The 25,229-nt window shown below is 40.9% G+C and overlaps 1 protein-coding gene across 1 annotated transcript in view; it reads left to right on the top strand.

The window, feature by feature from the left end:
- The first annotated feature begins 327 nt into the window (after window positions 1-327).
- WWC1 (WW and C2 domain containing 1) overlaps window positions 328-25,229 on the top strand; it is a 38,961-nt gene continuing 14,059 nt past the window's right edge. The window contains exons 1-10 of the mRNA XM_009586639.1: window positions 328-434; window positions 6,284-6,487; window positions 8,214-8,290; window positions 9,216-9,295; window positions 10,220-10,349; window positions 10,915-11,061; window positions 12,135-12,208; window positions 17,160-17,402; window positions 18,890-18,979; window positions 21,350-21,888. Coding sequence (XP_009584934.1) covers window positions 6,337-6,487; window positions 8,214-8,290; window positions 9,216-9,295; window positions 10,220-10,349; window positions 10,915-11,061; window positions 12,135-12,208; window positions 17,160-17,402; window positions 18,890-18,979; window positions 21,350-21,888 — 1,531 coding nt within the window. The 5' untranslated portion in view covers window positions 328-434; window positions 6,284-6,336. The remainder of the gene's footprint in view (window positions 435-6,283; window positions 6,488-8,213; window positions 8,291-9,215; window positions 9,296-10,219; window positions 10,350-10,914; window positions 11,062-12,134; window positions 12,209-17,159; window positions 17,403-18,889; window positions 18,980-21,349; window positions 21,889-25,229) is intronic.

Raw genomic sequence — 25,229 nt, 5'->3', positions numbered from 1 at the left:
CTGCAAATAGTCTTGTTCTTTCAGTTGAGAGACGAGGATTGTTTCTGGCAAAGTTCTTAATGTTCCTTTGTCGAGCAAGTACTGGCTGAGCCAGGCAAGGCTCGGGAGCTCTGTCAAAATGAATTCATCTTGCTGTAACTTCAGATGAAGAAAGGGAAGAGTTTGTGCAGTATTATTTGATAAGAACAAAAGCTTTAAAATAGTTTTCAACTTTCTTTGTTTTCCATACTGAAGCCCTTGTGGTACTTGTTTTCTGGTTGGTTGCTTGGAATAGACGTGTGGGATCATTCTTTTATTCATCCTAAATATTATTTTGCATTTCAGGTATACTAAACCACTAACCTTTGCAGACTGCATTAGTGATGAATTGCCGTTAGGATGGGAAGAAGCTTATGACCCTCAGGTTGGAGTTTATTACATAGACCACAACACCAGTAAGTGACACGTTATTGTATTTTTACAGAGTGATTGTTCTGTGCCTGTGTTAAAATATACTGAACACAAAACCACAAAATCGCTAACAGCATGCTTTGGAGTAGATGAGGTCTGCAACTCATGAAATCAAATCCTGTCCTCCATCGTACAAGTTACTTCCCTCTCTAAAACAGGAATTTGAGACCTTTTGGGTTTCAGTCTTCAAATCAACAGTCATGTTCAAGCTGATACTATGGACACACCTCTGTAAGATTTGGCTCTACTGAGAAGTCCGACTGGGTAGCAATGATCTGGAGTTTGTTCTTAGTCTGGAATTTGTCCTTGTGGCAAGACCATCGGAAACAGTGCAAAGGTCTTGTGTTTATTCCCCTGGCAGGGATAAACTGAATGACTGCATGAGCTGCCTGAGCTGCAGCAGTTTGCACTGCCTTTACTGGAGAGGAAGCTCTCAAGTAGGCTTGGGATATCCTGAGAGGTGTGCAAGCTGGAAGAGTTAAGTGTAGGCTTGTGACGTTTTTCTTCTGTATCCTCAAACTAAGCCACTGCTTACTGTCTTTGTTAGATTGCTTGATAGACCAGAAATGTTAAGCTTTATAAGCTCATTTAAATTATAAGAAAATACAGAACTTGATATATCATTACATGATATTGTTAGGATGTTGTTAGGAAATGTGTATTGGGTTGTGCTAGAACAAATCCCCTGAAAAAAAGCAATAAACAAAATAAATCAGTGACTTTGGTTGTCTTTACAGAACAGCTCCAATTGCAGCCCAGAAGTTCACAGCAGAACCATGCCCAGGCCCTTTTGGGGGTGTTTGTAAATCATGCAAAGAGAAAAACTTCTAAAAGACAAAAGTGCCTTGAAGTTTTTTGGTTTTTTTGTTGTTGTTTTTAAAATCTGCTTCTAGGACTTCAACTGAGAACTTTGGCAAATTTTTTCAGCAAGTTACAAGATTTTTTTTTTTAATAAAAATGTGGAAGTCTTTTTTTTTTCTTGGCTAGCTTCACACCTTCCCTTTTTCAGAAAAGCTATATTTTCACCTGGCCTGAGACTGCACCTTCCAAATTTTGGCAGCTTCTCTTGGTTATTAAAAATGCAGAATGAAAAAAGCCTATTCTCAAAAAGCCCTCTGCAATACAAAGATCAAATGTCTCCAGATGTGAAGGTGACACAAATATTTTTATTTAGAGCTTATGTCATCCCATTATCACAGTATTTACATATCTTTAAATGGCTTTATCCTAATTATTTTTCTGTGAGGCGGGGGATGTTGATTTTCCTTTTTACAGGAAAGGATAGTGGGGAAGAAAGGGTAGACAAGTGTACAGGATCACACAAGGGAGATCTGCAGGGGAGAGGACTGGACAAACTTTGCTTGAGAAGGTGCTAAATTGCAAGACTCAAATTGGGGTCTCCTATAGGTCTGTAAGACCAAGTCTTGTGTCCATTTAGTTTCCACAAGAAAGCACTCTGGAGAGTTAATGATGAGGTTGCTTTTTAAAGACAGTCTGAATCTTAATGCTTTTTCCAGTCTCACTTGGGTCTGGGTTATTGCTGTGCTGACCACGCTTACAAAAGGAGTAAGAGCTGTGTTTAGAAGTCTTGTTAAGACTTCTTTATACCTCATTCTGAATGATTTATTGTTTTCATGACTGTATGCAGCCATGAAGAGAGAAGAGCTGGGCAAGATCTCCAGAGGAGTCAAAAAAATGGTTGGACTTCTCTTCCCTTCTCTGGTGGTTGGTTTCCTGTATCAGGTGCTGGGATGTGGGAGGTGCCTACCACGGGGCTCCAGGCCCAGAGACAGGGGCATGCCACCTCCCAGTGACTCTGAAGGGCTTTGCTGTGTTAGGCAGCAGTGATGGATTAAGAGGTTCCTGCCAATTCAGTTTTACCTGTACAGTGCTTTTGGGGAAGCTGTTTGTTCCCTGTCCCTTCCTAGTGAAACATCTATGGGGCTTGGTGGTTTTTCCCTTGGATCACTTCCCTCCTCTGGTTTATCAGGCAGTGACATGGACTGTGGCAGTAGCTGTAAGCCTCTGCAGGTGCTATGGGAGCTGGCATTGTCCCCAAAAGAAATAATCTTCAGCCCACCTCCTGAAGTGAACATCAGGGTCACTTCTGACCACAGGAAAAACTTGGCTCAAGTAAAATGTGAGGATGTTTCCAAGAGTCTTTTCTTTGTCCTCTCTGAGCTTTCTCTTCAGTTTGAGATGTATTTTTGTCGTCTTATTTGTCTTCCTCTCCTATCCACACTGGAGAGAGCTGAGTGCTTGTTGTCACTGTGGCCCTTCCTAGCCAATGCTGGGGCATTAATTTACTCCCCTGGCATTTGCCTGAACAAGGATGGCTAGCTGTGGTCCTGGGGGGACACAATTCAGGTACAGGAAAAAAATTTGATCTGAAGCCTGCTGTGGGACATGGAAGCTTGTCAGAACTCCTGAGTTTCAGCTAGCAGAAACTGCAGCATGGAGGTGGGACAAACCAAAAATGACCTTAGTTGTACATTTGAGTTGGCCCCAGGGTGAATGCGCAAAGATCCGGTTGCAGGTCTGAGCCCTGTATGGTCCGGGGCAGTTACCCCTGGTCTTTGCCACTCAAAAGCACCACAGGCTTCAAGGGTGTGCAGAGAAGGCTTCAAACCATGCTGACACCTGCTTAATAGCAGTTGCTCTTAAAAAGTTTCACTTCTGTGGGATGCCAGAGGCTAGAAGACTTGACCTAGAATTTCAATTAAAAGGTTAAAAAGAAGAGAAACAAATTCATGACCCTATTTCTTATGCCAGCTTTAATCCAAATCACGATAAAGCAGACCATATCCACTTACCTTCAGCTAATCAAGAAGCTCATCTTTGGGGTTTATGTTGAAGTATCCTCTGGAGAGTGTCCAAAACCTTCTTCCTTTCCAAGGTCTCTTGCAGATTCCCTGTGCGGGAAGGAGCCATCATCAGAGGGTGTGAAGGGGATGGAGGCATGTTGGTTCTTGCTGCACGCTTGAATATTTGAGACTAATTATCAGAAACAAGCCCAAGGACAGACCTAAATTAAATCTAAAGCCGTGAGACTTTAAAAAAATGAGATGGAAAACACTTCTAACCTTCTCTCTGAGGCAAAATAAATACAATTAAATTTAATTGAATACCCAGAATATTCCTAATACAGTATTAATGCATAGCCCTGAGTGTGTCTCTCTGGGAGAACTTCTTTGGAATTTGATTTGCACAAAGAAATGATGATTTTCTTGCCAGGTGCTGATGCAAGCATAGTAAGACTACATTCTTCAAACATGAAACAATCAGATTTATTTATGACAAGCTCAACATTAAATTAAAAATTCACAAGACAACAAATGATGTAATAGCTTGCATTTCTGTAGTCCTTTCATCTGACTTTTGAAGGTATTTTGCATTTCTCAGTAGCTGGGACAGATCGAGAGCCCTTGGCCAACGTTTTCAAAGATTGTTATTACATGTTTCAAAATCAAAGCTCAAAGCTGCAATCAAGGGGATACAGTTAGTGCTGTGATTACTGAAAAGGTTGAGGTGAATATTTAGAAAAATGGGAACAAAGCAGTTTCAGTATATAAGTGTGTTGTCCATCCTCTCCAAGAGCTGGCTGACGAGTGTTCACTTTGTCAGGTGGTGTGTGTGTTTGGGGCAGTGTCAGTGTTTCACCACCTCACGGAGGTGTTCAGGATGGTGTAGATTTTCATAGTTTTCCTCCTGGTTGCTTGTAACGGAGGGATTTCCCTGCAGCAGCTTCCACCGTCCTTCTTGCAATTATAGGAAGAATGGGCTGCTAGTTTAAGGGAAAACTGGAAATAACCCAGCTTGAAGAAGCCATAGGTACAGGGAGAATTTTGACCCAGTGTCCTGAATTAGACTTCAAGAGTCATGGGTACTTTGCCAACATACTCGTTAAGCTTGAAATTGAGAGTCCTGAGTCATGGCTGCTGATCTTGTTCATGCAGTCTGGTCCGGGGAAGCTGTGTGTCTGGGAATATGGGGGGCAGCTCTCTGGGTAACTGGCAGCAGACTTTCCCCTTTTGGTTCCACTATGGAGTAAAAGGACTTACTCCATCTGGGTGTGGGTAATAGTTATCTGGCAAATCGGATCTGGGGGCAAGAATAGAGACAGGATCCTGGGATTTTCAGACTTTTATGCAGTTGATACACTGCTGTGTCTTCCTGACTTTTCTTTTGCTCCCTCTAAGGGAGACCCTAGTGCTGTCTGGGAGGGCACCAGCACCTACAGTTGGCACAAGTAGCTGCTTTTTCCTCAAATTATTTTGGGGCAGTTTTTCAGGTCCAGGCTTAGCTTTAATATTACATCAGCTGAAATGTTGCTTCTGCTAGCAGGACCTACAAACAACTTTTTGCTGAAATGCTTCTACAAACTATAGTGTCTTAAAAGTTTTTTTTTTAATCATCTTTTGCAGCTTCTCTAAGTTTTGCTATGTAACTTGAAATGCCATGTGTTCTTTTGGGTCTTGAAATACTGTTAAAACAAATTATTGCTGGAGTATCCTGTTAATTTTCTCCTCAGCATGATCATGGACAGCTTGTGAAAATGGTTGAGTGTCCATCCCTTGGGTAAAATCCATTATTTCTAGTCCTGCTCCTAGGATTATTGCCAAACTGTTCTCTTCCCTACATCCTGTGTATTGCGGTGTTAGTCTTATGCCTGACTCGCTTAAGAGCTGCCCATACCTTCCACCGCGGCAGCTTTTACTAAATATTTAAAGAGGCTCTTAGGATATGCAGATTAGATTCCTACTGATAGTTTCAAGCGGCTCCTTTTTATTAATTATTCATTATGTGGTAACTAGGCATCCTTATTCAAGCACAGTAGTTTAGACAGTTTAGAGCACTTAGTCAACTGAATATTAGAACCTGTTCCAAGCAAGAACATATAATAGCCTTGAAAGAGAAATGAAAAATATTTTGGACGCTTCTTCACAAAACTGAGACAAATACTGACAATAAATTTGCCTAATTAGCATTAGGACTAGCTGTGTGTCTGTGACCTTATGCCTTTTTCATGATTAGAAACCTGAAAAGCAATGTATTGGTTGTGTTGAGGTAACAGAGGTGGAAGTGGTGTAGCTGTTCATGACTGCGTTGCCTAAGTTACCAAAAAATATTTTTCTTAAACTCCACCTCCTGTATTCTGCAGTGATTTACTGCTGTGCCTGCTTTCAGTGAAGGAAATGTTTACTCCCCTTCTGAGATGCTGTTTATATAATGTCATTTGAGATGCTTTCATGAATACATTCTGTGATTTAATGAGTCTTTATTTTTACTTACCTATGGAATCTGACTGAGAAGGTTTTCTTTCCCCTTTTTAATAAAAGCCACTTGGCAGCCAAAGAGGACGGGCAGGGTTGTAATTGCTTTCATGTTGTCAGATGCAGTATAATGCAGTCATGTGGCAATGATGATCTCTGAAAGTTTTTTATCAGTGAAATAGTAGAGGTATTTTATTAGTAATGTTATAAAGCAGTTACGATATAGATAAGTTTAAGAGTCAATGTCAGTATCTTAGAGCTTGTGTGTGCATATGCTTGTGTGGATGTTTTAAGAAGCAGAACCAGCAGCAGAGGAGTTGGAGAGTTGTACGATGATCTCGTCATGAATTGTTCTATCCATGATTCAGCGTGGCAGAGCTCATTGGAGTTCATTGTGGATCAATGGTCACCTCCTAAGAAAAAAGGAAAATGTCCTTATTCCACTTTTTTATTAGGGAATGGGGCAAGGGGCTGTTTTAAAATATCCTGGTGGAGTTTCTCCAGGCAGCAGTACAAACCTGCTTTCCACTGATCTTGCCTCCTTCTGTTTTCTCTCTAAGAAACTACACAGATAGAAGATCCTCGTGTGCAATGGCGGCGGGAGCAGGAGCATATGTTGAAAGACTATCTTGTCCTGGCCCAGGAGGCGATTGCTGCACAGAAGGAGATCTATCAAGTGAAACAGCAGAGGCTTGAATTGGCCCAGCAAGAATATCGGCAGCTGCATGATGTTTGGGAGCACAAACTGGGCTCTCAGACCAGCTGTGAGTCGTTAATGAACTCTTACCCAGTGACTTTCTCAGTTATGAACCGACTAGGACAGTAAAATGCTTGAAGCTGGTCCTCTGATAGAGCACTGGGATGTTATGCAATGTCACTCTCCACATTTGCTCAGTTTGTCTCAAAAGCGATAGCTGCCTAGCACCTGTTTGGTAAAGGATAATTGTTATGAAACACTATTGCGGTTGGCTCAGTCACTGGAGTCACTGTGCAGATTTTCAGCATGGGCTTCAATAAATACGAAAAAATGCTGTGGTTGGCTCAATGTGACAAAATGAATTTATATGGTATTTTCCTTGATTCCCCTGTCCAAAGTATAGAAACAAGGCGAGAAGGCTCATCTCAGATAGCATTCCCAGGCCCTGTTGGAGTTTAACATCCCACGTAGTTGAGAGACTGTCTCGGGGAGCTAAGGGTCTGTATTTTATGCCGTGTAAAAGCTAACATTGGTGGATTATCTCTCTGTGTATGAAGCACATTGTTTTGTGCTCCATATTCTTTGTCACGCAGGAAATATCAATATCTGTTGCTTCAAGAGTTGGTGCAGAAATGTTTATAGAAGGCCAAATTTCCTCCTTATTGTTAACTACTTAGGAGCTGGAAAATGTCCAGAGGAGGATTTATTTCCTGCAAGTCATCTAGAATTTTTTTTATAATCCTTAGTATTGCAAACTTGTTATGTTCTTGCTAGCCACATCAATGGACTGATCTCCCCCTGCTTCACTCCTGCTGAGTTGTATCTTATGGTGGTGAATTCCACTGGCTAATCCTGTGCCTGATGTTAAAAAGTATTTAAGTAGTTTTCTGTCAACTGAAGGATTCTTATTTTACTAGGGTCCTGTCCATCATCTCTGAAGTACAGTTTTTGGTCTTTTCTTAAGAGCACTCTATCTAAGTACTGGTATACCAGAGCAGTACACTAAGAACGCTGTGAACATGAATTACATTGGCGTGATGCGATCTGTCTTTAAAAATACAACCAAACTGAAAGAACTAGAAATGTTTTCCCATATTTTATAGGGCATAAACTGATGGCTGCAAGGATCAAAACATCTCCCTTGCCTACAGCTACCTCTAACAACATTGCACATTGGGGAGCTTCTGTACCTTCTGAAGCAGAAGGGTTTTAACCGCTGCTGAGAAGAGAATTTTGCTCTTAATGGGACATTGATTTAATCCGGTGTGACACATTATATGATTGGTCGTGTCCTCAAGGCTGTGAGAAGGCTTGCATTGCATTTTTCAGTTTCTTCTCATTCTTTGCTTTTCTTTGTTTCTAAACATTCAGTGGATTGTTTACTCAATGAGAAAGTCTAAAAGAAAAAATAAAGTAAACTTTTGTGCAATGCCTGTCCCTTCAGTTCTGTTAAATGCCTTTGGAAATGCAGAAAGCCACACTATTGAATGGAGTGAACGTGTTTGGGAGTCTGAGTTAAGTGTGTTAACCTGGAACAAATCAGGACTTTGCAGATGCAGGACATGCACTGGCCTCTTTAGTATACACTTTTTGTGGAGTAGTTGGCTGTACTATTGCCTTTCCCTGCCTTTGCGGGGTAAAAAGAGATCTGGAAAACGGGTAAAAGGCCTACATCAGCAATGTGGGGAGATCTGGGTGTGCAGGAGTGATGGGAGGTCTTGATTTGTGGTGGGGCTAGTAGAAGAGTAGGGAGGAAGGTAGAGCTGCTAAACTGGGTGTTGTATTTGTTCTAGTGCTCTCTGGCTCATCGTCAAGTTCCAAGTATGACCCGGAGATCCTCAAAGCGGAGATTGCTACTACAAAATCCAGGGTAAGCAGTACGAACGGACCTTTGCTTGCCACGAGTAATCTTCAGGTATTCCCAAACCTCATGGCAAATATTAAAAGGAGATGCCAAAGCAGTTGAAAGAGCTCATGTTGGCATTCTTAATCTAGGAGATAATTTATCAGAATTCTCAAATGTTGCTGTCTTAAGAGTTTAAAACACTTTTTTTCCCTTGGACTTTAGACTTCCTTGGAAGCTGGCAGTACATACTGCTGTACAGATACGCCGTGGGGTATTTAGCTGCGTGCTGGCTCCTCGGTGTGCCGCAGCGCTGGAGAGCTGCGAGTTCTCTCCAGAGACTGGCAGCTGTTTTGTCCTGGGCTTAGTGCGGGTTGTTAGCAGCGGCTCATGCAGAGCTCGGTTTGGGAAGAAGAAAGGACTAAAGTAAAGTAGGTCAGTCTGGCCTCTGTGGAGGAATATAAAACAGCAAGCTGTAGGGTCAGTGGATTTACAGTATGTATTATCATCCTGCTGGGTTACTTATGCAGTGGGGCCTTTTAGTTTGGTATCTTGGAGGATGGCTTCTGTCGCTGCAGTGTAACTCCTGTCCTGATGCTTAATGTTTTTCTTAATGACTGGGAAGGTTTTAAACATTACTGAGTAAAATCAGCACATGTTCCATTCCTGTCTCTTTTGAATTTTTCTCAGCTTTTCTGCTTATGAGGTTGGAACTTCCCTTGAGCCCCTTATTAAGTGGTGTAATATCTGGGTACCGGATAAATCCCTAGCCAGTGGTAATGTCCTGATGAGGATGCAGTCAGGGCTGTTAGCTGCTGTTGAGATGAACTGATTATCTGGAAGCTTTTTCTAGAGTACTGTCTACACTGAATAAGTTTTGAATTGAATGGGTAATGCTGTACCTAAATATTCATATAAAGTATCATTCTAAAAATGTGACACCTTGTTACAGGTTAATAAACTCAAGAGAGAAGTAGCTCACATGAAGCAAGAGCTCCAGTACAAAGAGCATGGATTTCAAACACTGAAGAAGTAAGTTTGTTCTCTAGATCTTATTTTCAGTGTAGAACATCTCTGGCTTGTAATGCATCCCCCTCTACATTTATAAATAGCTGCCTAAATAACGTAAGCTGAAATATGTTGCTGCTGATATCTTTAGGCATATGCAACTGAAAGCAGTACACAGCCATGAGGTTAGTTCTCTCAAATGAATGCCTGTATGTGAATGACCACATCAGAACTGACTTCATGGCAAAAAGATTTTGAACCAGGATCTCGCCAGTTAAATGGTATTCTGTTTTACTCAGTATTGCTCAATATGGATGACACAGTACAGCCTATTGTCTTAACTATAAGAGCTATTTATTTAAGACACTGAGGAAAAATTTGGGGTGGAGTGGAAGGGGAGGAAAAGTTTCAGGTACTTACCTTTGTATGAATAAACATCTGGCATGTTTTAAGTAATGTCACTGCTTAATATCTTATTTATTATAAACGTAAAATGCGGTGGAATTCCTTTGACAAGAGGGAAGGATGAGGCAGCTTGTAATTAAGTTGTGCAAGCAAATACATCTGTGCCTGGTTTTTGAGGTCATAACTGAATATAAGGTAATTCTCATAGATGGCTAAGTTGATCCTCTCTGGCTTAGAAACAAGGTAACTAGCAGCAGTTTGCCCAAACATACTGTTTTGGGGGTTTCGTGTGCATCTTTGTCCTCCCTAAGGAGTTAAAGAGATGATATGGCTAAAATCAGAGTTCTGAAGCTTAATACACTTTTGAGTGGAGTAACTTAGGCAGTGATGAGTGGGGTTCTTTGTTCCTTCTGTTGTCTTCGTTATACTTCGGAGTGTGTTTTTCTTAAAAATTAATGTCAAGATGCATGCATCTAGGATGATTAAATTAACTGGACTTTATGAAGTGTTAGCTTACTGTATTTTTTTAAAATTTCCATGCAGAATTGACATGAAAATGTCTGATACTCAAGGTGGCTACAAACTTGATGAAGCACAAGCCATTTTAAGTGAAATGAAAGCTCTCAAGAAGGCCATCACATCAGGGGAGAAGGAAAAACAAGACCTCATTCAGGTATTGAAACAGGATGACTTTATAGTATTTTGTATCGCCATTGCTATCAGATTGAATTTCTGAGAAGTAATTTAAGTATTTTATATTTCAGATACGTGATTGAGGTTTTTATTAACGTAAATTAATTCTGTATTGTGGTTGGACTGCAGCCTTTTTGTTCTTCAGATCCTGGAAATAAGAAGTATAAAATATAGCAACTAACAGTAGTAAGCACTCGCTTAGAGATGAGTGTTCATCTCAGGGTTTATTGGTCAAGAATGAACCAGTGTGACAGTACTGCTGTCAAAGAGCAGACCTGGAGAAGCCATGAAAACAGTGTGGCCCACTTGGTCCGCCACCTCCACCAGAGAGCCTGTCTGTCCGGGCTAGATGGTGTGCTAATGCCTGTGGGCTGCTTCATGCTGTGGGAGATGCAGTCCAGCCATGCCTGACCTCATGTTTGTGGGGTCTGAGTACACACAGTAAACATGGTCAGATTTAATCATGTAGTTTAGGCTAAAGCTACGTAGCTGCTGAGGTACTTTGAGCAGAAATGAGCTCACCTCATGACTTTTTATGGTTTTAGAGCTTAGCCAGGTTAAAAGACAGCTTTGTGAATGACAGAGGATCCCAGTCAGACCTGTGGGCCAGCAGTGTGTGCGTGGAAAGCTCCAGCCCTTTGTTACCCCGGCAGTACCTGGATGTCAGCTCCCAGACAGATGTTTCGGGAAATGTGAGTAATGCATGAGAAACCACATGCATGTGGAGACATTCCTGTGAACTGTATGTAGTACTGCCTTAGTACGAGTTCCCAAGCATGGGCAAGTACCTATGAAATTGTACCTTCTCCTGGTTTAAACTTCAGTGTGACCTTCATTTTTGTGTGCAATGTTAATGTATCTCTAAAGGCAACCTGCTGTTTCCCCACACTGCCTCTGTTAGAACAACCCAGGTGGGAATAAAAGGGAAGGAAGTTTTATTTTGCCTGTAGGTGTAGCTTCTTGTGATACAAATATTCCCTAAGTTCTTTTATAGCAGTGATATGCTACTAGAGAAGAAACATTCAGCAGCTATGTATAGGCTAAGCTCTAATGAGGACTCTTCCCTTAAGAGTGTGTTTGGCTTTTAGTGTGTTAGGCGTGAGAATGGTAGCATATGTGCAGATATTTTGATGCCATCAAACATGTGGAGTACTCATAAACCTTCAGTCCCACAAGTGCAACAAGATCGTAACTGTCAGGTTGGTGCCAGCCGCAGCAAGGACTCGATCAGCACGGTGGGTACATCGTATGTCTCACAGGACATCACAGAAGGCTCTCCTTTACTTAAGGAGAGAACCTTTACTTAAACGTTTGCAGCCACTTTCAGTCAGGGCCACACATGTGACTAAGATCTGCAGATTTCGGCATGATGGGATGTCCTTTGTCTTTAAGACTTTACAACCAAAGCAAGATGTCATCCAAAACAAAATGCAACACAGCACTTAAGGATTGCAAACAACATTTAAGAAGGAAGATTACAAAGCTATTTGTGGGTGCATGAAAATAGAAGCCCAAGATAGATGTGGTAGATTTTCTTTTTCTGATAAACTAGGCCAAAAAGAGCCTCTGAATCTTGTGGGTTTTTAAGTATTTGAAGCAATCATGAAAAATTTAATCAAAGTCAGTATTTTCCTATTCTGTGTTTGGTTTAACTACTAAATGAGTTTGACAAGAGCAAGTGTAACTTGTAACATCATCAATTTCAATAGGGAATATCAAAAGAGGAGTGGTTACTAATTTGCTGATTTTGTATTTTGTATCTCAGTTTATTACCAGCAGCAATAACCAGTTGGCTGAGAAAGTGAGATTACGCCTTCAATATGAAGAAGCAAAGAGAAGGTAATTCTTTGGGCTGTTGTATCTTTTGGCTGTCACATAGTTTATTCTGAAGATACGTTTCACTAGAAGAGGTGCCACTCAGATGAAACCCAGCATTATTGCTAAGTAAACATGGTAGTTTTTGAGGAAGTGAGGCAGTAGGCTTTCTGGGCCAATGTTATCATTGAAGAAATAAATAACCATCCTAGAAATTACTAAGGAGTGACTAATACATGAAGAATTCAATCTGGCCACACCTGTGGGGACATAAGTGGTTTTGCTGCCTGTTGCCAATGCTTCCCCATTCCTAATAAGGAGACTGTACTGCAAGGCATCTCCTTACCTTCTTCAAAATGAAGTGAATGTTTGCATGGCTTTAAGTCAGATAAGGAGAAATGTATATTGTGTTAACACCTAACATATCAAAATACGGTCAATGACTACAATTTCAGAGCTTGTCTGCTTATCTGTAAGAATGTAATTTTTCACCCTTGCCCTCTGATCTGAGATGAATGAAGAACAGATTTTAAAAATTCATATCTACTTAGCAGACTAATTTAGGAAAAAGTTTTCTGGGCTTTACTTTTTTAATAGATAATAGCTAACTCAACTGTTTAGGAAGTACGTGTATTTTTATGGATAAATACTCTAGTTAAATGAAAAACCACCAAGCAGTATTTAGACTTTGGCTGGGCTAGTCGTTGTTCAGTGATGTAACCATCAGTGGTGGTGATTTCAATTTTAACTGCTCTAAAGGGACTTTGCAATTCCAGAAAAACAAACTTCAGATGCATGCTACAATCTGTACTTGCGATGTGAAGAGAAGGATTTTTCTCCAGTCTCTGCTTAGAGATAAGAGCTTTAAGGCTGAGGTTACTCCTAATGTTCTCATTTTAATATATTGCATGGTCAATAGGCCATGTTTCTCAGTGGCATAACATTTGATCTGTATCTGTGGCAGTTGTCAAAGACTGTGTGTGCCCAGCTGCTTTTTGACATGAGCTTACACTTTTCTTCCTAGGTGGAGCAATTTTATCAGAACTGTCTATTTTGCCAATCCAAGATGAACATCTACCTTGACATTCAAATCTTTCTGTGTCTTTTTAAAGCAACATTATTATTATTAACCAACCCCCCCAGAGGCATTAGTTAATTTTTCAATGTTAAAACTGCTCTTTACTTTAAAGCTTTGCTCAAGACTGCAATTTAATTCACACTGACTTTACATCTTCAGATCGAAGTGGAGCACTCTTATTTTAGCCTGTATCTTTTCCAAGGAGGGGCGAGTGAATAATGACAAACCTGAGAAGATAATTAATATGCTCCTTAAAAAGAGACAGAACTTTATAAAGGCAGCACAATAGTTCATTTGAAGTAATGATGAAGGACATACAACACCGTCTTGCAGTTGAAGGTTTGATACCTCATGTCTGTCTTAGATTATTTATAGATTTTCTCAGAGTTTAAAAAAACATTATCATGAAGAAAGATGGGTCTGAATAGGCATGAATAATCGATGCTAAAATGAAAAGATCTTCAGCTATCAGAGCACTGTGGTTTTGGCGTAGTTTTTAGTAGGAGCCGCAGAAACAAATCCCTTAACTGGTTTTAAGCTGGAACAATACTATGGATATAGGGACTCACAAGGAACCTTCTGCTCCTGTGAAAATTCCTCCTTGTGATGTTAGAAGTGTTTCCTGTCCCCACAGCACAATATTAAAATGTTCCAAAAACACAACAGAAGAGCAAGTACTTTGCCCATGCATGTATTATGAAGGGAGCCAAATGGTGGAAATACATTTGTCTTATTAGCTCTGCATTATCTGGACAGGTAAAACTTAAGGCCTTGAAATCAAGATGATCCCATATTAATTAGGTTAGAACTACTAGATTTATAAAGGGCTGATGATTTTGAAAGTGGACTGTAGCAGACACTGTTTATAGTATTGTTGTGGACCAGACTAAAGCCACAGGTGTAGGTGAATATCCTGCTTAACCTCCCCACACCAGAACTGTCAGGGCACAATTCTGCGTGTTCCCTTACCCACCACTAAGTCCTTTTTTTCATGACTCGGTAAGGTGGGAGCCCTTGGGCAGATAATGTTAAACATGCAAAAAAGAACAAAGGGCAACCACAGTGACAAACCTTTAGCTTAATTTGTTTGGAAACTGATAATGGGTATATCATGTCAAAAGAGATGTCAGTGCTACATCTTAACAAGGAGATAGCTACTGCAGCATAAATGTAATCAGAGATGCAACTAAATTATGTTGTACAGTTTCAGACATATAGAAGTAACTCAGTTGAGTAGCATTTGCACGCTCTGCACTGTTTTAGTTCCTTCAACAGTTAAACTTTCAGCTTGGGTTTTGTGTGACTGGTGGTAACTCTGGGCTTTTAAAAGTATATTTTATAATCTCCTGAAGTGCAATATTTCAATGTCACATTTAGCAGCATTGCAACTATGGTCGGTATTTGACTGGTCAGTTTTTAGACCACACCTCCCACTTTGATTTTTTTTTTTTTTTGTGAAGAACAGAGGCTGATCTGATATAGGATCGTTAAATACTGGTTGTGGATGCATATCTTAATGTACGCTTCTATGGAGATGCATGTGCTCTGAATGATCTCCAGAGAGACTAAAAATTTTACATGTTATGCCTATATCACAGATAAACTTTCCCTGGTAAAAAAAAAAAAAAAAAAGATCCTTGATATGACAATGAATAAATCATCTAACAACCTTTTCCAGGTAAGAAGAAAACAGTTAAATAAAACTTGAGCTTCCTGCTCTGTATTTTGTTCAGTCTTGCAAGCTAGTGGCCATTCAGAAGGACTGTGTGACCTGAGCCCAGTATTGCTGGTTTCTTTGCAATGCAAACCTAGCGTGGCTCGGCAATGATATAGTTCAGACTTGGTCAGTGAATGCTGAAGGGCTGGAGTTTTCAGCCAAATGCCAGACAGTCTGCAAAGCATTTATTTTATAATGCTGTTTTATTGGAAAAATAGAATACATAAACCTCCTTTTAACTGAGAAGAGGAAAAAGAATGATCATTTACGAAGGGTGAAACTTGAGGTTATTTTAACAAAGCTGTTAGACTTGGAAATGCATGGAGAACAAATTCCAGTGGAAAAGCCATATCCATGCAAATGAATGCCAAAAGTGATCAGATTAATGCCAACCAATCCTCTTAAACTCATATCCCTTCAAAATGCACAGAGGAATTCTTGGATTATGAATTAATGCCACTGTTAATTCTTCGTCGGAGCACAGTGTTGCACTTAATCAGGCACTCAAAAACAAAACAGCTCCTAAGACGACCTAAAAATAGTTGAGCTGAATATCTATCAATTATGGAACTTTAATTAGAATAAGCAACCTGCTGTGGGAAATGGGTTTACAGAAAATGAGGCTTCTCATCAGAAAGGTGATCTCTAGTCTATCTCTTGTGATGGAGGAGGCAGGTCAGTCTGTGTGAGCTAATCCTTCACAGGCTCTCTCGGAGCTCGAGTTCCTCTTGGCCTCCCGAGCTTGGAAGACAAAGCTTTATTCTTCAAGGCCATTCAGCAGTCATGTAGCTGCTGCTGCCCAGATCTGCATCTTATTACTTACTCCACACGCTTTGATTTTGCTGGTTGGCATTCAGTTTGCTCTGTGCCTGCATGTGTGCTGGTTTGGTGGAGGAAGTGTGCACCATCCTGTGTACTTCTGTAGCATAAACCAAATTCTAGAAAGAGATAAATCCAGATTAGTACCCACAACTACTTGTGCCCAATTTAAGTCCAGTAATTCTGTCACCAGATCACAAAGCCCTTTTCAAAGGGAGATGAATATTGGACTTTCATTTTACATGTACAGCATTTCACTTCCATTTCTTACGTATTTACTAAACCTGAGTGAGAGATTAACCTGGGTTAATCGCATGAAGGGGCATGTATGCATTGCCTCTCTGGTCCTCAGTCAGGTGAATTATTTTTGCAAATATCTTGCCTTACATTGCAAGATACTTTTTCTCCTTGTTTGCCTTCTAAGCTTTTGTAATTTCTCCACCCCAGCCTGTTCTGCCCTCCCCATTCCCTGCTCCCGACTCGATCATTTTTGGTTGTGCGAGTTCCAGAATGCAAGTCCTTGGTAACTCTTACTCAACTTTAGCTGTACTGTTGTTTCTCACCAAACTACCCTGATCACCCCATCAGGTCATGAAGAGTTGTAGGTCAGTGAGTTCAAAGCAGACAGCTTCCTTTGGGAAAACTGACATTACTGCCCTTGGTTCTGTAGCTCTCCGTATACGATTCATGCAAATAAGTGGCTCTGGATTTAGGCAGCCTCTTCGACTCTTCGCATCCTCAGATGCACGTTGCACTAGAAGTAGTGTAGCTCTTTAATGTGTCCAAAAGGCTTAGTGTTGAGTCAATAGTTGGATTCTTCCAGTAGCAGCATGCATATGATTAACTTGCTCATTGTAAAGACAAAATTAGTTTCTAAATTTTTGAGTAACCACTGATCTTTATCAGCATATCTGAATCGTATACGGAGAGTATACAGCTCTTGTCCATAAAACTGATTAAAGATCAGATATTTGCTGCATGATACTCTCCACACGACGTACTATGAGGTCATTAGCTGTAAGACTTATGAAACACCCCATGGTATATCTGACAGCTTTTTTCGAGATCCAGAATTTCTGTTATGCTATTCCCTGACTGGTGGACACTGCGGGTTAGATAGAGATGTAGCTTACCGTTGGCAGCAAACCTGAGTTAAAACCCCATTCTGCATGTCAACCTCCTGGCAGTGCCATCACTTGACAGCACCCTGGTAAGAAGAGTGAGGGTGAGGGTAGTTGTCCCTGAGCTGAGAGTCTTCTTCAGGGCAATGGAAGATGTGGTTGGTCGTGGTGCACCTTTGTGTGTCTGGACCAGTAGCTCAGACACTCCTCATGGAATAACTGCTTTTTTTTTTGCTGCAGAATAGCAAACCTGAAAATACAACTGGCTAAGCTTGACAGCGAGGCCTGGCCTGGTGTGCTGGACTCTGAGCGGGATCGTCTAATATTAATTAATGAGAAGGAGGAGCTCTTAAAAGAAATGCGATTTATTAGCCCCAGAAAATGGACTCGAGGAGAGGTGGAGAGACTGGAGACGGAGAGAAGGCGCCTAGAGGAAGACCTCCAGGCTGCTAGAGACACTCAGAGCAAAGCTCTAACTGAGAGGTAGGTTACTGGGCATAGGACAGAGCTTGCCTTGTTGGACAAGAGGTGACTGGGAACAAACAGCAACATCTCCCAGCTGAATGCTGATAGCAGTGTGCCCTCAGAGTTCCAGGAGACCATTTCTACTTACAAGGTTTCTGAAATAATTTCCCAAAAGAAACCGCCTGCAAGTCTTACTCCTGAAGTGGGGAAAGGTGGTTGTTGTTGTTCCTACAAAGGGATGCTGTATGAGAATGTAAGAAATGCTCAAAATAGCCCAGTATAATGTTAGTGTACTATAATGTTTCTGTATGCAGCCAGCTCCTTGCAGCAGCTTCTACAGTTCCTTGTGCAGTCTGGAGCTTGGTAAATGTCAACAGATGGAATTCTAAATTTTTAAAATTTGTTGTTTGTTCTGAGCATCCTTGTATGTGATTCCTGTAGGAACTGGTATTTGACAGGGCTGTGGGAGTTGAATGGAATATCCTGTGAATCTGAAGTAGCTGAAAAAATGCCAACTATCCTCCCTAATTTTACTTGTGTTGCAGGGGAAGATCTCATGGGAATGTACAGTGAGGATGCACTAGGCATTGCCTACAAGCGCTTTACAGTCTGAATGTTTTAATGTGGGTGGCTATGGCAATGTTACTTTTAGCTGCAGTCTCTTGAATATATATGGAATAGGCGTGTTGCATTCACTCGCTCTGTGGCTCTATATTTTCATTTCTTCTACATGCTCAGTGTCCAGACTACACCAACTTTCTACATAGTCTTTTCACGGTTTTATCATGCTGGAAAAAATGTAGGCATCCCAGATGTTTCAGCTGCAGGACTTTTACCAGCCTGAAGTATCTGTTGTTTGATAAATGTTTCTGGTCTTGCTGGAAGATGAACACTTTCATTTGTGATTTTGAGGAATATGGTCCTATTCTAGTGTGCCAAAGAAATGGCAGGTTTCTGGAGAAGGATTTCTTGTCCGAAGGCCTGTTAAATTAGAGAATGAGCACCCAAGTGCACATGTTTGTGTCTCAAACCAATTCAGGTGTGAAATAAAACTGAGATGTTGCTAAAGTCCGTAATCCATGTAAAGCTGTAATGAGATGGTTAATAACTAAATCACGTAAACCTTAGTCATCCATGGGCCTTACTGAAAGCAAATGAAAGCATTTACACCTTTATTAGCACAGTAAGTATAAGAACACAATAGTGTATAGCAAGCAAAATCTGCTGGACTTTTTTTAAGGCCTGATTCTAGAAATATTAACTTTTATAGTACTAGCTGTAATTATTTTCCCTGTTGTGAATGTTTGCAGGATTGAATTCCATGTTGTAAGAGTATTGGAAGTTGGTAAATACCTACGCAGCTCAACCAAATTCTGTCCCATGTTATACTATGTATTCTTATTAACTTTTGTAGGATTTCATAGAAAAAATGGAATTTTCCTATACTCCTCATTTTAAATAGTAAATGCTGCTTTAGCTCATCTTTTTCTTCTATCTTCTCTTAGATTGAAGTTGAATAGCAAAAGAAATCAGCTAGTCCGAGAGCTCGAAGAAACAACACGATTAGTTGCAATGTTGCACACTCAGCTGAAAAGGTATGTAACCTTTTACAGAAGTTGTAGGTGCTTTAACAGCACTTGGTGTAATTGCTTTTCTCTGCTAACAATTTCATCTCCCAACTGAGAGGTCTAAAAGGCCTTTCAGGTATAGTTGTAACCTAAGACCCCTGTGTAGTCAATGGAAGGAGAAGCCTCAAGGATTATACATCCCACTCAGTTTAGATGGATGCTTTAGAATGGGATAAATAACCTTGTGGTGGTGCCTCTGTATGACAACAGAAGGAGTTTCCGCAATCCCTTCTGTTTTGGACATGTAACGTTTAGGTGACTAAGGACAGCTGAGATTTTTTTACTAATGTTTGAATTACTGAAGTATTATATTAATAAGTATGTTAAAGACAGCTTAACACTTCATGCAGCAAGTGAAGTGAATCTTAGTAATGCAACTACATGTTAATGTATGAGTGTCATGATAATATTTCTCTAAATTAATTCCAAGTGTGCTGTTGCTTGCAGTGTAGGCAATGTATTGAGATATCCCTGAGTCTGTTGTGGTGCATGTGGTATATAGAAATGTTTCTGCAGTCGTAATGTGGTCTGGTTATTCAGGCTGTAGTTTTGAAAGAGCACAGGATTACTGTTTCCAGACAAATGCCTGACTGCAGGCGGTAAGTCCAAATCATCATTAGCTAAAACTGTATTTTTATCTTTTTGATTAGGAAGAGAGTTTGGTGGGGTTTTTGTTTGGTTGAGGTTTTTCCTATCAGAGTGTACTGAACTTACTTTGTTTGTAGCTTCTGCTCCACTTGGATTCTGTTCCATTTTGTGAAGATGACACCAAAAAGACTGGAAAGAAATCATAGTGCAAGACTGACATGTAAATAAGCCACCATGGAGAATAGCTATCTGTGATGCTCTTATGCAGTGGAAAAGCATATTTTCATTTCGTCTAGCTGATTAGGGATCTTTTGAGGTGACCAAGAAGCATGTGAAACTAATTTCTTCCTAACTACGTGCCCAGTGTTCTTGGCATGCTCCTTCATAAGAATAAGCATTTGTTATTAACCCCATGATGCAAAATGTCTGGCATTCAAAGGTATGCACAAAATGAAGTTGAGCCCAGTTTGTTGATAGGGAAAAGATTAATTAAAAACCCCTCCCTTTTGATAGTGAAATACACTGGCAAGCTGTAAATTTATTAGTCCTTGCCAGATCTATATATATTGCCAAAATGCAAAAACATTTGTCATGTTTCACCCAAAAGCTTTTTTGAACAAACGTGATGCAGTGCACATGTGTCATACAAATGCAGAAGACATTTTGTGCCAAAATTATACTAAATTCTGCATACTTGCCTTTTTCACATAAGGTCACAGGCATAATTATACGAATGCAGCTTCTAGCTTTTACCCCATAAATAATAAATAAGGGATTATTAGGCTTATTAACATCCTCACTGTTTTTCAGTGGGGCAACTTAAGCTACTTATACATATGCAGAAATTTTTCAATAGCTAATCCATATCTGAAGTGAGGGTTAAGAATCTTTAAACGGTCAGTAACGAGCAAGGTATTTAATATCTGGAGCAGGAGTGTTGGTTTAAATGGAATTTCTAGGGATGGTATACATTGTAGTTGGTACTGCAGGATTTGTTGGGTCTTCTGAGCAGAAAACAGTGTGCTGTGGTGTCTGGGCTTTCTCATCTGAACAGACTTCTATTCAGCACCTGCTTAAAATTAATTTTGCTGTCAGTTATGTTCTGAAACTGGATCTCTAGAGATAAATAATTTGTGTGAACTGGTTTCTTTTCCCTTGCTCTCCTGGCCCTGGATTCCAAGTAGCAGTCTTTCACGTAGGTAAATCCTGCCAGTTTTCTGGTAACTGCTGGCTGTTGTGATCTCTGAGGGCCAACTCCAGGCAGCTGTGACATTGCCTTTTGGCTGGGGGTCCAAGATTGAGGCAAATGGAAGAAAATTTCCATACGGACAGACAGTTGGTGGCAGTAACTTCATCTTCTTGCATGGGCCTTGTTGGTTTTTGTGGTCTGCTTTGGAGATTAAAAGGAACTAGAGATTTTTTTCCAGACAGATGTGGGAGGAGAATGTTATCACTAATTTTAATTTATTTGAAACAATTCTTTAGAGTTGTTTTGGCTAAACAAGGACTCTTACGAGGTTGATGTGGTGAGTAGGAAAATGTGTATGAACTATATTATTTTTCTTGAAAACTGACCCAACTTTTCCACTAGATAGGCTGCGGTTCAGGATTGTTGTGGGGACTAATGCGTATGGCCTAAGCTAACAAAGCAAAATGCACCATGTGGGCTTAGAGATTTGGTGACATTGCAGTGTTTTCCTGAGAAATCAGGAGATACAGTGTAATGGTTTTCTGACTTGTTTCCTTCAGTCTCTCCACCAGCATGCTTTCCCTGTCCTCGAGCAGCAGCCCTGGTTCTCTTGCATCTAGCAGAGGATCTCTTGCCACCTCTAGCCAGGACTCGTCCACCTCAGCCAGTTTCACTGATCTCTACTACGAGCACCTGGAGCAGTTGGAGCAGTTGGACTCGGACTATCAAAACAAGCTTGACTTGCTTTTAGAAGGAGCCACTGGATTTAGACCATCAGGCTGTATCACCACTATTCACGAAAATGAAGTAGCGAAAACACACAAAGCAGATACCACCAGTCGCATACAGGCTCTGAGATCATTGTCTGGTACTCCAAAATCCATGACATCGCTATCTCCAAGGTCATCTCTCTCTTCTCCATCTCCACCTTGCTCTCCACTGGTGATAGACCCACTCCTAACTGGTGATGCCTTTTCAAGCCATATGGATTTTGATGATGCAGAGATAAGTACAAATCTCTCAGAACTCACCCTAAACACTGGGAGTGGCAACTGTAGACTGGAAGAGCCTAGAGCAGGAGATAAACATCTAGGTCAAGGTATGGTAACAAACTATTTGCATGCACATGCATGCATTTATTTTTAATGTAGTTTATAAAGCATTGAGAAGCAAGTATTTCAAAAGCTGTCAGTCATCTTGATATCTTTGTGTTGAAAAGTGTATTCAACTGTGTGTTCTACCTTGTTTGGGAGAAAGAGTTGTTACTTGAATTTGTACACAAAAAATACTGCTGATCTGATGAGTCTTGCAGAAGGCTGTATCTAGGTGTGGTTTTAGTGTACTTATATGCATGTGTACAGAAATTACAGGGATTTAATGTGCAAATATAAGTGGTTATGGTCGGATGCCTGGTTTAATTTGGCACTTAACTATTCAGAATGTCGTCTAGTGTTTTGGGTCTGAAATTGGGAGGCATGTAATGCCATATTGACACAAACTTTTTGACCAAGCTTTTGAGGAAGACTGGGAAAGGCATTTAGTGTGATAATTAACAAATGATAATAAAAATCTTTCCCCGCCACCTCAGCATACACAACATCTTGCTCTGGTTCCCAGTAAATCAGTGGCAATGAATTTATTAACTTCAGCTGAGCAGACATGTCAAGGCTGTGCTTGCATTTCTGCTGTTTTGAGGGGGATGGTCTCTTAGCAACAAAAATGTGTTTAGATTGTCAGCAGGATAAAGTAAGACATTTGGAGATAGTGGATGTTCTCATACATGCATATGGCTTATTGGTGGGTGGGAAGGGTTCATCCCTTTTTAGAACGATGGCCCTGCTGAAGTGGGTGGAGAGCAGTAGGCAGCAGTCAGGACACTCGTGCTAGGGCCTGTCTGAAGCCCTTGCGACTGTAGTTGGGTTAAATCCAATGGAGATAAGTGAAATGACTGGATTTGTAACTGCAGTGAAGAAGAGCTTTAAAGGCAGTATAAATGTGCAAGCTATAGTCGTATGAGCCAGCAGTGCAGTTTGTTTCTGTTTTTCAAAGGATTATAAAACAGCCTATGTGAATAAAGGGAACTAGCACCATGTTACCACTGCCTTCTGCGTTAGGAAGGCTGATACTATTTAAAATACAATAAAAGACATGAGTGCAGTTCCTCCCCTTTGAGCTACCATTTTCCTACAAGCCAAAGGTATTATGCATTTGAGTAGGAAACAGTAATTATTCTTATTAGAACTGGATGCTGATTAGCTTTAACCTTTTTAGCTCTTCAAGATTTGTCAAGGCTGTTGAAGTGAAAGCTCAGGTGTTAAGGAGATTAAGTGATTATTACTGTTAGCCAGTCAGCAGACAAAATAATCACCATAAGTAGTTTATTTCAGGGCAATAATGAGGTGAGATTTTACTCCTCGGGCATTTTGGGGGTGGTTCAGTGTAACACCCGAAACACGGTGGCTGGATCTGGGGTGGTCAGTACTTGGCCTCGTGGGCAAAGCATGCTCACGTGTTCCTGTAAGTAGAGCTGAATAGTATATGTCTGAGAGATTTGCTTTTTGTTTCTGTTAGAAAATGTCCCTGCTACCTTTGAGGCTGAAATAAGGTTTCCTCTCTTACCTGAGTAATACCTGAGTGATGTAGGTGAAACTAATAGCAAAACCTGGAATCTGGCAGTCTGGCATTCTCTGAGGAAATGGCACAGATGTGAGGACAGTGCACGACATGGTTCTTCAAGGCCTTGTCGTGGTGCATCCAGGAGAGCCCATGGAATGGGAAATGGCAGGAAGTGAAGAGCAAACTTTAAATTCTTGATATGAGTAGAAAAAAAGGTGAAAAAACACAGGAAGTGCTATCTGCCTGCTTGGAAATATAGAAGAGAGTTGAGTCATTTCTGAACTCTTCCGTAACATTTTTTTAGTGTGATACCTCTTTAGAGACTTAGAAAATCCAAATTTTGTGTTAATTAGCCACACAAGTTACAGTTCAATGAAAAAGTTACAGGTTCAGTGTATGTAAGACTTGCAGGGCTGAGCTTCCAAGTCCTTTGCAAAAAAGGTAAGGAAAAGGATGGCTGCGTGATGAATCCTTTTCAGGGAACCCGTTCATCTTTATTCGGGTTTACACTTCAGCATTCTGCTGTACAAACATACCCACTTCGTTGCTGGGTTTTGTGCACCCTCTGTATTCGCCCCCCTTGGCTGCAAGGTGCTTGGCTGAAGTGGTCAAAAATGAAAACTTTCTGGGTTGAAATGACGAAATGGCATGGGCAATTGAAGGAGAAAAAGTTGAGCCTGCTGGAGTCCTACCTGCGGTGTCCTTCCTGGTAAGGAGGCCTCATGCGGAAGGATTCCTGGAGTGGCATTTCTGGGAGCAGTGCGTAAAACTCAAACAACTTGATCTAGAAAGCCAGCCAGTGGGGAAGAAATTATTTTCATATTAAAACCATGGAATGGGGTGTACAAAGCAGCACTGAGGAAAAAAGAGACATAGTTCTGACCCTGCCCACATACCTACAGCATAGCCCCGGGTAAATGGAGTACAGCAGGGGCCGGGCCCTTGCACGTGGCGGGAGGGAGGATGGATTAAACTGTGAATGCCGGTATTAAATGGATCCATTTGTTTCAGTTAATGACTGATATATTGTGTTACAGATGCTAACTGTTATTCGTGTGGTTTGGCCCATGGGGAAAAGGTCTGGACATTTATTTATGTCCAACAGTTCCATGGGAATACCAAGATGAAAATATCATTCAGTGGTGGTGTCAAAAACGTGGATAAATGGGCCCAAATTGCACATGTGCACTCAATATATTGGTGTTACCTGTAGCACCCTCTACTGTTGACTGTAGAACAAGTCCTTGTATTATTCCATAACCCTATATTGAGCTTGCACACTTTTTGCACCAATGTTTTTTCAAACGTGTTTTTAATTCTTTAAGTGGCTTTGAGACTGTGCAAAAAAAACCTGCAAACCGCTTTGTAATAAAGAAAATACAGGACGGAAACCATATATTGGTTTGGGGGCAGGTGCCTTCCTAAGGCTACGGGAAAGAGGGACCACTTCTGAAAGATGAAAGCCCCTTGGCGAGGAGTGCGTTGCCACACCTGCTGTGGGGTTACTGCTGCTCCCAGTGTGACATGGCAGCACCTCCTTGCCCTTGGAGCAGGTGCCCCAAAGCCCTGCCAGAGAGGGAGAGCCGAGAGCTGGGTGCGTCCCAGCCCTCGTTAGCCACCTTGGCAGACACAGTTCTCCAGACTCTCAGCTAAAGCATATCTCTGCAGAAATGTGATAGTTCAAGTGAAAAGATGCAGAATTTACTGAAGTTTCCAGGGCAAATCTTTCGCTATTCTGTAGCACAAGAAATCTAAGTGAGATAACACCTCTGTGCAAAACTGCTTGCTTCAACTTCCCCAGTTTCTCTTCCCTATCTCCTTTTC

This window comes from Fulmarus glacialis, unplaced genomic scaffold (assembly GCF_000690835.1).
Source record: "Fulmarus glacialis isolate BGI_N327 unplaced genomic scaffold, ASM69083v1 scaffold26551, whole genome shotgun sequence".
NCBI lineage: Eukaryota > Metazoa > Chordata > Aves > Procellariiformes > Procellariidae > Fulmarus > Fulmarus glacialis.
This window is presented reverse-complemented; position numbering and strand designations above follow the sequence as displayed.